This window comes from Augochlora pura, chromosome 6 (genome assembly GCF_028453695.1).
Source record: "Augochlora pura isolate Apur16 chromosome 6, APUR_v2.2.1, whole genome shotgun sequence".
Taxonomy (NCBI): domain Eukaryota; kingdom Metazoa; phylum Arthropoda; class Insecta; order Hymenoptera; family Halictidae; genus Augochlora; species Augochlora pura.
In genome coordinates, this window is record NC_135777.1 from 16,608,150 (window position 1) to 16,622,233 (window position 14,084).

General features: G+C 35.5%; 1 protein-coding gene across 5 annotated transcripts in view; it reads right to left on the reverse strand.

Moving 5' to 3' along the window:
* The window catches only part of LOC144470804 (dual 3',5'-cyclic-AMP and -GMP phosphodiesterase 11), a 175,405-nt gene that overhangs the window by 15,542 nt on the left and 145,779 nt on the right, over positions 1-14,084 (reverse strand). For 3 of the 5 annotated variants that reach the window (XR_013494188.1, XM_078182344.1, XM_078182341.1), the window contains 3 exons: positions 5,924-6,167; positions 2,973-3,345; positions 1,442-1,840 (listed from right to left, as the gene is read on the reverse strand). Coding sequence is in view for 4 of the 5 variants with exons in the window: in XM_078182341.1 (XP_078038467.1) it covers positions 1,442-1,840; positions 2,973-3,345; positions 5,924-6,167 (1,016 nt within the window). In the remaining variant the exon portion in view is untranslated. The remainder of the gene's footprint in view (positions 1-1,441; positions 1,841-2,972; positions 3,346-5,923; positions 6,168-14,084) is intronic. The other 2 variants (XM_078182343.1, XM_078182342.1) reach the window with 1 other exon arrangement.

Here is a 14,084-nt window from a genome sequence, read left to right on the forward strand (position 1 = left end):
GTCCAGTAATCATCTTTTATAAATAAATTCTAATCGTGATACATTAAATTGAAATTTATAAAATGCAGAACGAGTTCTATTTTGAAACAATACTATTCCTATCTAAAATTTATATTTATCTTGATTTAATTTTTATTTATATTGTTTACAATCCAAAATGTGGTCATTTAAAGCGTTGTTGTTTAAAATGTTAAGATATGATTACGTTATAATTTCGACGTCCGAGGCGACAAATTTTCTTCTTCGCGATTATATCCTTTTGAGATCGACAGTGTATGAATGAGAGAGAGGGAGGGAGGGAGGGGTTGGCAAAAAAAGGCTCGAATGTAAAATTCAAAAGAGCTTTCGCGGGACCATTGTTTATGGCCAAGGTCCGTGAAACACCCTGCACGCGTCGTGCCTTCATCAAATCTCTCCTCACAGGCAGACACACGCAGCTGCGTCATTCAGACTTCGAAAAGCATGTAATAATTAGATACGTGAATTGCATGCACAGATTCATAACGCTAACAGGCATTGTACGCCGCCGTGCATACATATATTTACTCCACTATAAATGTTCGACAATGGAGTGCACGGTCGCCGGAGTACAATGACCTTATTTGTATGAATTTATTCAAGGGAAAATGCAACAGACTATTTCAACTGATTTGCTACGCGCCCTTAACTTAGTTTACGAAAACGATCGGTGAAACTATAATTATATGCGAGAGAAATAGATAGCGATAAAAATTGTATTTCCATTATTTCTTCGTGCAAATAGCAGAAACCAAATATTAGTAACAATATCTAGACTGCGGATATTTTTATAAAATAAAAATTGGATATATCAGATCGAAAATATTAAATTGAAACGACCTTTTTAAAAATAATTTCAATGTATATAATAAAATAAAATAAATATAATAATAATAAAATACTAACAATAAGATAATAATAAGAAAATAATGATAATAAATAGCAACAATAAAAATAAATAAAAGAGATTAAAAATTGTCTGCATCAATTCAAAGATATTAAATAGAAAACTACCTTCTTAAAGATGATTTCAATATGTATAATAAAATTATGTAAATAAAATAATAAAGTAATAATAATAACAGTAATAATGACAGTAATAACAAATAATAAGGACAAAAATAAATGAAACAGAATAAAAATTGTCTATATCTATTCAAAGATATTAAATAGAAAACTACCCTCTTAAAAATAATTTTAATATATACAACATAAAATAAATAATAAATATGATCTATATCAATTCAAAGACATTAAATAAAAACTAGCTGGTTGAAAATAACTCAACAGTTTCACTTTTACAAATAAAGTCTGCTACACACCCAAGAAGGCTGAAAATGAAATTTTCTTTTTTGTTCTCGCGGACGCGGACCACCGTGCATTGAAGGCGCTCGGGTCTCGAGAAGAACAACGAAGCCCTTACCTTGTAAGCGTCCGGTATGTTAACAGGATCTCCGCTTTCGGCGACGTAGCCGACGATCCCGGTGCCCCAGGGAATTTTGATCTCGTCCTTCTTCTCCATCTCGAGCAGGGTCGATCTCGAGCAGACGTCGAACAGCTTCGAGACCAGGCATCTGCTCCTCGAGTATCCTGTTTCGCGTTGCTCCGCGTTCCCGTTGCCCGTCTTCCCGTGGCCGACGCCTCCGGACGGGCTCACCGCCGTCGAGGACTCGTGATTCTGCGAGGAGGGCATGCAGCCGCCGCCTCTCTCGCCCTGAACCAAGAACAGGGAGCCCCGGTCCGCGTGTAACAGGGTGCTCACGTTCTGCAGGATCTTGTGGCACAAGGACCTCACGTCCAGCTCGTTGCAGATGTCCTTGACCTACGGTGTCAATTGATCGTCGTCAATTATAACGCGAGGCGAGGCTGTGTTTCCTCGTAGGAAACTACGAGGGCGCGTTCGTAATTGAAACGACTGCGAATTACGTGGCGTCGCTCGGACACCGAACGGGCGGTCTAATTGTTCGAAAAAGTCTGGTTGTTGATTATCTAGTTCTGGTTGTTGAAGGTCTGAGTCTAGTTGTTGAAGATCCAAGTCTAACTGTTGAAGATCTAAGTCTAGCTGTTCTAAGTCCGCGATGTAGACTTCGGTGAACATTGAGAGAGCATTGTCATGAATCATTTTTGTTTCGATAAAAGAAGACAATCTATTTAATTACAGTTTCAAACTCTTGAAAAATGTTATAAGAATGCATAGTTTCAATGGGTTCGTTTCAAGTTTACTTGCTCTCTTTTCAATCTTTTTTTTTAAAAACACAACTGTCTCATAGGTCAATTAGATCACGATAAAGTAATCTTGCTATTAATCTCATAAGTCCTGCTGTTTTATTAATCCTAAACACATGTAGCATTACACGGTGATCGCAAAATTGTATTAACCTTCTTCACATCTCATGTATCATGTTTCAAAATTTTATCAGACAAAATAATTCTGTCGAAAAAAAAGGGATCGAAATAAATTGACACAGAATCTCTCAATTTCTCAATTTGAAAATTAATAAGACGATTGGTAGAAAAAGTTCTGACCTGTAATAATCGATCTAATCTATTCGTAAACTTAGTAACAACATTACAAATTTAATTTACTTGAATACTGTGATAATAAGAAACTATTCCTGACAGAATACTCGATCAAATACAATTTAACCCCTTGCATTACAACTTCTTTTCACCCTGCGTTGATTAGCTCTTATTTATTTTTAATATTTTTCCTAGTGGGACCAAACAATTTTTCTTTCTTTTATTATTTTTATTTACCCTCATTTCTAGATTTTTATTACGGAAGTATTAAATTTGATTTCGATTTAGAAGAAATTAATAATATTCACATTTAGTAGATCTTATAGCGCAAGGGGTTAACGAAAAACACTAAATCAAAAGTAACAGTACTTCGTACAATGTTACGATAGAAATGTAAAAATATTCCATCCAACCGCGAAGAGAATCGAATTTACCAATTCGAAGATGAGATCCTTCTCGTCAAGGTGCCTCAGCTCGTGTCTGGATCGCCTCTGCGGCCTGTTCGAGTTTCCGGAGCCGACCGGCTGACTTCCTGGCTGGCCGGAGTCCCCGGGCGTGACGCTCAAGAAGGTTGGCGTCCCGTCGATCGTGTTGACGATCGGCTTCAGCAGGCCGCCGCGCTCGAACTCGTGCGCCGAGATCTTCCGGACAGGGGTCGTGGCACCGGAGCCGCCGGAACCACCCCGACCGGAAGACGACGTGCCGCCCGCATGGATCGGGCTCGACAACTCGACGCAACTGCTCGACGAGGACGTCGGCGTCGCGTGAGACACCAGCCACATGTCCACGGTTTGCCTCGTGACTTTCCTGTCGATACCATAACAACGTAGGATCAGTGAACAAGTTTTCGGTGGGTTGCTGAATCAGGTGACGGTGGTGCTTTCCTAACCCTTTGGGGGTTAAACGTAAATTATTTAAAAATATAGTCTTGCTGATGTATTTATAAATAGGACAAATTATAGTAAATCTATTTTAAAAAAAAAAAAGAATTATTCATACATGTAATTGTAAATATTTAAGTAGAGTACATTTAAATATATCTGTGAGGGAAGAAGATATATGATATTTATGGTTAATCTATAAGTATATATTACCTATAGGGGACCAATAATTCTTAGATAAATTAATAATTAAAACCAACATTAACAATTTTTTAAATCTAAACTTTGTTGTCATAAAAATTATCTCGAGACGTGATAGAACAATCTTAGTAGTGTCTCATAATCACTATTCGTGTGCAAAGGGTTAATATCCTTCTAAGAAATTCAATTTTTTCAATTTTGTTATGTATTTGAAAGAATCGCTCTATTGACAGATTTGTAAATATTAAATGTTTTTTGAGGCTAAAATTACCAAACTAGTCAAAATGACTGAATGTCTAACTTTTGTTCAACAATACTTGATATTATAACAATGTTTCTTTGAGAAATTTTTAGATAATCGTTTTTATTCTATATATCATATTTTATATCTTAATATTTATTTTATATATTATAATAGACATTGTAGAAAATTCCGCTAAATCCAATTCTAGCAATGGTACAAAACAATATCCATAATTCCCATGTACAGTCCGGCAGCTCTAATATGAAATGTTAGAGTTTATTTACAATATTGAAATGCGGATTTTATCAGAATATTTCCAAGCTGTTCGAAGGAAATTGGATGTCTGATTCCGGAAATCTCGCGGCGGCCATGTTGAAAAATATAGTTCCGAGGAAAGCGCGGAAGGATTATTTCCCCCAGTAAACTCAAATTTTTAAAACCGTCGACCTAACATTCTACAAATTTAAAATTTCAAAAAAAAATAAAAAATTTCTAATTCTTTAACGATCAACTAGTAACCCTTTCCACTCGAATGGTGACTCTGCGGCACCACTAAAATTGATACAGAACGTTCCAAAGTAGTTCTTATACTACGAAAGATTAGATTTCAAAAATTATTAAAAGTATAACTATTGTTGCATAAGTTACAAGATTCTTTTATAATATAAAATGGAAACGATACATGTCGGAAAAGTGATTTTAGAATTACAGTTAAAATGGCTTCGAGTGCAGAGAGTTAACTGTAACGTTGCAAACGTCGAGATCGAGAAAACCGAGTTCTTTAAGGGAAGTTACGTTAGCCCCGAAGTCTCTCTGCGTTTTCTACGGAAACCCGTAGGGTCGGGTTTTGCTTACTGAATTTTCTCTCGCACAGAGAGAATATCACGCTCCGTTGTTATTCGACGTTCTATTTGGATCCCGGTGTACTGGTCGTGCACTTTGAGCCCCCGTTTGTTCCTCGCAGTTTGACCGCTATGGACATTTCCGCGCGAGCGAACGATCGCATGAACTTCTGTTGATAGTTGCGGCTGCGCATCTTTAGGGAAAGGCGAGCCTCTAAACTAGGATATCTGGTCCAATTTTAGACCAGGGCTCGCTTTGATGCGAGCGGAGCCCTTACGGAATAGCTAATTCGCTCATGGTTAACATCGTTGGTCATCTTCTGGATAGCATAAATCGTTGGGAAATCACGTCTTTCGCGTGATACGCGCGGTAGAAGCCTGTCGCCAGAACTCGATCGTCAAAACAACGCGGAGCTGTTTAGTATAACCCAAAGTTTTGTATAATGCGTTTTGCATAATATTGTTTTGTACAATGAGATTATCTGAGAGTTTTTAAAACTTTTTTTATCAACTTAGACGAAGTTAATTATTATAATAGGGTAGTGTCTTCATCGCGTTTCTAATATGTTACCAAATGACATTTGTTTTGCTAATGGTAGCTGACTTTGTAACTATAGCGTTTTATTTCTGTTGCATTATTTTTATATATTATTTATGATTATAGGAAAGGAATGATTGATTTTTTAATGAAGCGGTTATTTTAAATAACTCGACTTTTTATGGAAATTATTTCAAATATACGTCACAGTATAGTTGTCAATTTAAAATACAAATATATATTAATTATTTAGTAAAATATACAAAACGTTAAGAGTTATGAATTATTTGAGAAGAATATTAAAAATGTTCCGATAAAAGTCTTTCATTTTAAAGAAACCTATGACTTTATACAATTTCACGGGGCTTGGAAACAACAATAAGAATGTACAGTCAGTTGCTAAATTATTCAAAGACTTTTGAAACGAATTAATTTTCTTAAAACAGGGCCAAACGACTTCAATTTTATTGACATATCAGACCGACTAATTTAGTAGACATGAATTGTGCGTAAACAATTTTTTTATACTCAAATTAAATATATTTAAATGTACTTATTTAAATATACTTATAATGCTATTCCATTTGAACTGTGAAAAATCGATTACGTAAAACAGCGTTCTAAATATTTTCTCTGTAAATATGACTATACTCTGATAACAGTGTTGTTTGATAATAACCTGAGAAAGTAATCGTTGACGAAATCTGGATGTTCGTCGAGCCAGGACTCCATGCGGGCGTATTCCGGATCGTACATGGCCGAAGTCGAGGAATAAAAACCGCCGCTGGATTTTCCATCTTGCACCTGTTGCAGTGTGCCCTGACCCGCCATAACGCTCTGCACCCCTTGCACCCCTTGTACGCAAGGTGCTGCCGTCTCCGCCGTCATCCTCGGCTCTTCGATGCTCCGCAAGTGCAGGCCTACTTGACAGACAAATAACTCGTTATCACATAGTCATTTGCTTGTAACATTTATTTACTAAATACATTGCATCTACGTATGTGTATATTCCACGTTACATTTGACTTATACCTTCAACTTCGTTCTTGAAATGATTATTAGAGCAATTACGTTAAGGTTATGCCAAGATTATTATACGCAAGAAAGGCGTGTGTTTTTCTTGAATAATTTAAAAAAATAGTTAAAAATATTTCAAACTATATTTTCAATTCAGTAACGACAAAGTTGGAAATTGTCTGCACTGTATGGATATATAATTTATTTTATTTTACAATGTTCGGTTCTGTAACTCGAATGTTTTGTTCAAAAATTTGGGATATATATGTATATTGTGCATTATATATATTTATGAACAATATACGTAGCTGCCGCACCGATGAAGCGGAAACATTCCACCAGCAGAAAAACATGGCACAGTAAGTGGAAAAACAATATTTTTCCGCAGCAAAATAATATTGTTTGCAGCCTGCTAAAATCGATAAATAAGCAAAGGAAAATACCTAAGTGGTTCTCGTTTCTCATAGCGGGAGCAAAAAGGTTTTATTTTGCATAAAAATCCGCAGTCTAATCGTGAGTATCACGTTACATTCGCGTACATTAACAGCGCAACATTCGCCTGTATTTTATTCCAGGCCATTAAAATGTATAAAAGAAAAATATGTCAAGGTTATGTCAAGATTACTATCGAGGTTACGCCGTCGTTGTAAAATCGTCGACGAACAACGAAAAATCGAACGAGATTGTAAAAACCGGAGGAAATTTACGCTCTCGCGTATTCGCGTATCAACGAGAGCGATAAAGGCGTTGAAGGGTTTAAGATGTTGGATTTTACCAGGCGTTTTGCGAAAGTAATGGTGTTTTTGTTTTCGCGGAGCGCCGCTCGAAGCAATGCCGCGCGTCGTAAAGCAGTTTACAAATTTGCCGCGCTGTAAATAGCGCGTGGATAACGGAAGGAGTTAAGTTCAGGTTCAGGCGAATAATTCGTTGCATTATCATCCGCCGTCCCTCTTCCGCCGCTCGCGGAATAACGCGGTCGTAAACCACCCTTCCCGCGCGAGTCACCCTTAACGATGGACGTAGTACTCTCGGAGGACCCTGGAGTTGAAGACAATAGCACGGGTTTATAGTTCGAGCGTGACTTTTCTGTTATTTTTCACGTTCGATATCTCTATGCATGAGCCTCCCTATTAATTTTCATTCACCGCCTTTGTAGGTTATTAAACCGCCGATCTACCCCCTGTTTATGGTAGACCAACGAAACGCAAATTTCCACGGTAATTAAATGCAAATTTAACGCCCCTCCCCGTTCAGCGAAAATAATTCGCGAAGCAGTAAAGTTCATCGATTAAATAACGTCGGCTCGTATACAGATTTACGTTGTTGCTCCGGCTTGATAAATCACCGGATCAAGAACAATTCGAGATTATACAATTTATTTTTGAATTTCTATTTATTTTTTATATCCGATTTATTTGTAATTTCCGATTTATTTGTGATTTCCGATTTATTTCTGATTCCCATTTTATTTTTGATTTCCATTTTATTTTTAATTTCCGATTTATTTCTACTTTCTGACAAAGAGATACGCAGTGCGATATTAGTTTCGTTAGAGAGGTATCCCCGGTCGCGCACGAATCCTCGAACGATTCCGTAAGAACGTGCGCTGCTAAGAAGAAAACGGAAGAGAAAACGTGCACGAGCACGTGCTTAGCTGCGTGACTACGACTCGCAGTTTCTACAGTCAGCTGTTTTGCGTCGCTCGGCTAGACAGGAAAGCTTCGACAGCCTTTCGCGCCATCGTAACACTGCGCGTCACCCACGTGTTCGTGACATCATTATTTCTCGAGATCTTGAAATTAATCTTTCACGCTAATCCATTGCAATTACCAATTCTATCGATACATTCGGAAAACGTGAGAACGTTGAAAACTTAATTCATCGATGGATTATAATTGCAATGTTATTATGTTTAATTTCATCGTATTTAATTATGATTTTAATATTTATGATTCTATGTTAATAGTTAACGTATGAATATTTTGGATTAAATAACAAATATATATACTACTGTTCATCGATGGATTGTAATCATAATTTAATTATGTTTATTTAATTATATTACAGTTAGTAATATATTTAATTATAACTTTATGTTGATAGTTAGTGTGATAATATTTTCGACTGAATAATATAACATATACTAGCGTTCTTCGATGGATTATTATCATAATATAATCATATCTATTTAATTCTATTATATTTAATATCATATTCAATACATTGTTTAATTTATAATTTCAATAATTACAATCTGACGTTCATCGTAACCATAACAAAATTTTCTATTGTATTGTACAATAAACATACCATCGTTTATGTTCATTAAAAACAAATGTGGAAGTCATGCTCGTATAAAAATTGGATTTACAAAAATGACAGAAAGGTAAATACACGAAAATGTCGATCTCCGAAACATTCGTTCGGAAGGTCACTGTGCAACGCGCACTTTGGAGTCACATAAGTTTTATATACGCGACGTAAGACATGTAAATGAGAACGGCTAAACATTTCTGTTGGTCGGTGTGTACCTATGTGGAGCGGCGACGCGGGACCCGCTTTTATTGGGCCGATCCGAAAAATTCCGTCGGACACGGATCAGGAAATTTACGATCTTTCCGGCCAGCGATAAATTCTTCATCGGAAGGAGAAGGAACCGAGGGGGGGGGGGGGGGGGGGTGGAGAGGACACGGTATCGTTGTTGGCAGCTCGAACTCCTTGCAATTAGGAGATGTTGACACAGTTTTTCATTGTGTCCGCCAGACAAAGAAGCGGACTGGAATTTCGTGAATACGACGCTTTCTCCACTATTCATGGCTAACGCCGTTTTCTTGCCCGGCTTCCACGTTTCGTCGGACACGAAAAACTATTTTCCGGCGTCCTTGCCGCGAATTAAGTCGCTGTATGATCGCCATTCTTTTTTATTCTCTTGGAAAGATCACAATGCGGGAGACACGGAAGGCGCAGTGGTCTGGGAGACGGTAATTTCCGACCAGAAGTAAATTTTTCAAGTTCTGTGTCGAACAGAATTTGTTTCTTCTTCGAAGTGAGGTTTTATTGAAGCTTGGAAATTCGATATGTTAACCCTTTTGGACTAGAGCAGTGATTCTGAGGCACCGCTAATATTATTTTGTCACGTTATTATTTTGTCAATAATGCTTATACTAATAAAGTTTAAACTAATAAAGTTTAAACTCATAAAGTTTATACTAATAAAGTTTAAACTAACAAAGCTTAAATTAACAAAGTTTAGATTAAAAAAGTTATGGCTAACAAAATTATTTTAGAGTCACAGTTAGCACAAAGGGTTAATCCTAAGTCTTCAAAGCGGAACTAATATTAATAACTTTTATTATTTCTTATAAAATACCAAGTGTCTAACATAATTTTATACATGTCAACAACTACATTTTCAATATTTATGTATTCAGTAAAAATTTTTTAACTCGCGAAGAGAAAATGTTGAGTCTCCACAGATGTAAGCTTTAAGAAATCTTGTAGCAAATTGGTTAGAAATGATAGACATTAGACTTATTTTATTGTTAATACGTACATGTAACTTTCAAGCGGAAATAGCTGCAGATACGAATACTGTGCGGATTTTAGCAAGCAGAGTTTTACAGTAGTACAGCGTTCTGTGTCTGGCCCAACGCGACTGCGGCCGAAATTAAACTTTTATCGATTTTTCGAGCATGACGATCCCTGGTAACAACATGTTTCGAACAAAAGTTCGTCAGTTATACGTTTTCCAACAAACTTCAGTGTACGAAATTACCGAAATAAAATTTTTGCTATAAATACTACAGTCGTTTTGATTTTGATAATATCTTTGACTTTATCATATTATAGTCAATTCCGAAATAAATTCAACGACCTATTACACTATTAATTATAATTATAATAACCCTATAAACTCAAAGCCATTTTATTTGTAAATCCAGAATAGCTTTTATAACATACATTATTTACATCTAATATAATTTAGCTATAATTTAATATGCTTCGAATATAAATAAATTAGATAACGCAGAAATGATTTTAAAACGCGATGTAATAACTTTTAGCAGTGCCGCAGAGTCTTGTAACAACGTTAAAATAATTTTTGACGCAATAAACGATTAAACACGACAAATGGACAGTCTACTATTCAATGCACTAATTGCCAAGCGCATTCTAGCAACGAGAATTTCGTATACCAAGATTTTCTAATTAGCTCGTTAATTTTTATGCACTTGTGCTATTGCGTATTCGAGAAATAAAACAAATATAAAGACCCCAGGCGTTCGCGAATATGTAAACTATCTTCAATGTTTCCATTAGCGAGCGTTAATTTTAGCTGCTGGTAATTTCACCTTTATTCTCGTTTTATAAAACAACCTTCGAAAATTTGCATAAGGATCCGCGGGCTCATCATTAGAGTTTTAATGAAAATTATTCTGCGCATAGAGAATCCACGGTTCCCGTCGGTAATGAATTTTAAAACAGCGCCTGCCGGTTCGATGAGGGGAACCAATCGAATTTGTACGAAATTTGGAGAAATGAATTTTCGGTAAAAATAGCACGATTTTTTAATAATTTCATTCTTATGGTCATTTTATAAAAAACTTTATTTTAAAACGTGAATCATAATTGTTTCATTAACACTTTGCTGTATCATTCATATGTGACTGACAAAATTATTTAAAATTTACTGGTACGACTCCTCAATTTTATTAAAATTTGCAAATGGTAAGAATGTTGAATATGTAATTATGTATCACGTAACTTTGCTATGCAATTTTAATTTAAACGAATTAAAAGTGTATCATAATTATATCATTAACAATTCGCCGTGTCACCGGTAAATGGCTGACAGAATAATTTAAAATTTAATCTAAAAACATTAACCTTCATACTGGTTCATCACGATTCCTTAATGTTATTAAGATTCATAAGAGGTAAAAAATATTGGAAATGTAATTATACATCACATAACTTTGCTTTGCAATTTTAATTTAATCGAATTACTTTAAAATAAAATATGTAAAATAGTTTAATGGATTATGTATAAAATACTTAAAAGTATAATATGTAAAATACTTTAATGTATTATAAGTAAAGTGCTTTAATGCATTATATGTGAAATATTTTAAAATAAAATATGTAAAATACTTTACTATAAAATACTTTACTGTCAAGATAAATCAAGGCGATCATAACGCATTGATTTATTAATTGCTCCCAGTTTTGAATTACTTTTCCAAATCATTGGTGCAAAGGGCCAGGTTCGGCTAGTTTGTTCGACGTCACAGCGCGAACTTTCAACACAATCGGCGTTCGTCACTTCCACGCGGTCCCTCGTGGGAAATAAGGGGAACCTTAAAGCTGGTCACCCTTTCTCGTTGGTCCCGATTCCGTGTCACGTATTGTGCACGTAGGACATCATAGTGTCCCTGATGCTGCGCGGGCTATGGCGGGTTACATAGTTTCCGTAATGCCTCTGCATCGTCAGTCTTCATTTTCACGATCAGGTTTACGACTGCGTTTCGGGTAACAACTTCGACGCAGTCGGTTCGAACAACTATTGTCACCTGACCTTTCGTTTTCCTTAACGCGTCGTACGCGAGCCATAAAAATTTTACAAGTTCATAACCATATATTTAACCGACCAGACACGGACAAACCGAACGGACAACTGTATGGGGATTTATGGCATCTTCGAGTCTACGTAATAAAATGCTGTTACTATAACATAACTATTTAAAATTACCCTTAGAATTACCCTTTTAATGTTTGCGCAGAAGCGAGTTCTACATTGTTTTGTTTGCCCTATATTTATAAAAATCTGATCTGATATGTAAGATATAAAATCATCAAAATGTCATAAAAAGTAGATATTCCTTCTATTATACTCTCTCATTATTAGACAGCGAAATTCTTACGTAAAATAAGAATTACCTACAGTTATTGCAAAACATAAAAATTAAATACAAAGCACGTTAATTTTGTAATAATTTTATTAGATTGAAAATAGTACAATAACATTTTTCAATTCTTTTGATCCATCTCCTATTTTAAATTGAAACTATTAATTTTTCCTACAAATGCATAAAATCTTCAGTCTACACGTTTCAGTTAACAATCTATATGCAGAAAAGAATGTTCGATTTGTCATTGATTTTTAGAAGGCGTCGGTTCAACGATTATGTTAACAACTGAAAAATTGAATTGCAAATGCACTGTTCAATCGAGCCGTACGCGATTCGCACAAGTTTATTAAGGCTAATGCAATAATTAATGTAACGACCTACAGCGGAATGTCCTTCGGATAATCTTAAACAGGAAACATATTTCATCCCTTTGGCAGCCGAATCTGCATACATGAAAAATAGGTCTTGCGATTCATTTCAGTGGACTGGATCTCCTGAGAGCCAATTAACGAACTTAATTGTGGGCCGAGTCCTCACTTGCCCATAAATCATTCAATTTTCTTTTTTCCGAATCGGAACTGTCCAATCCATCGGCCATTACCAATGAAAGCTTTATTATTATAATATAAAAGAGGAGCATATATATAAGCACTCTTAATTGGACGTTTTCAACCATACTTTCGCGTGCGCTAGTTCCAACTTTCGGCTCGCGGAAAATTTTGCACGGAATTTTCTTTACGACATTTTACATCATTCAACAATTCATTGAAATTTCGTTCGAAGTTAACGAATGAAATTATAAATGACTATAAATTGAATAACTAAGAATACTTAATTATATTTTTTAATTCATTTAAATTTCGTACAAAATTAATAAATGAAGCTATAAATTGTAAATAAATAAATGACTATAAATTGAATACTAAGTATACTCGATTATGTTTTTCAATTCATTTAAATTTCGTTCAAAGTTAACGAATGGAATTATAAATGACTATAAATTGAACAACTAAACATATTCGATTATATTCCACAATTTATGTAAATTTCGTTCGAAGTTAATGAGTAAAACTATAAATGACTATAAATTGTCAGCCGTTCGAAAAAAGATTTTTCGCAAATGTACAATTTTGTTAATTGTATTTTTGGTTTCGACGATTCTTGCGTTGCAATTTGTTCGTATCGCGTACGTTCGCGAATAAACGCGTTAATGTTGCGTTCTAATAGTCGGTGCCGCGAGTTACATGACCGCCGCTATATTTCCAATGCATAAAATAACACTCGGTCTACGTTACAGCTGTCCGGCACGAAAAAACTAGTTTTCGACTGGCGGAAGTGAGATTTCCTTATGGGAAGTTTCCATCTGTCGGGATGTATTTAGTTCCGCAGGATGAGAGGAATTCCGTGTAGCCGAAGTGTGCCAAGATGATACTGATTTCGCCCTGAAGGATCCTCTAGACTCTAGAGTTTCGAAGATTCCCCCACCCCCACTCTTTTCACCTGACAATCATTTTCGCTATCTCGAATTGACCGCAAAATTGCGTCGATCGAATCTGCAACTACTTTTTGCGACCTGACATCGAAGCATGCTGGTATACAATAACTTTTCTAAGCAACTATGTCCACCATATTGTTAAATAATTAACCTATAAGCTTTCGTTCATTTTTGACGTTTAGTATGTATTTTACTGCAAATAAATGCATTTCATCTGCATAAGGGTGAATAATACTAACAAAAGCGTTAACTGGGTGTGTAAAAATATAAATATAGACTAAATAAAAAGATTAATTTACATTTTATATGTGAATATTTATGTAATTAATGCCTGTTTCGTGCACACGATATTCTGAAATTTTGTTGAAATTCCTAACATGTGATGTATTAATAAATCTCGTATCCGATTACGATGTTAA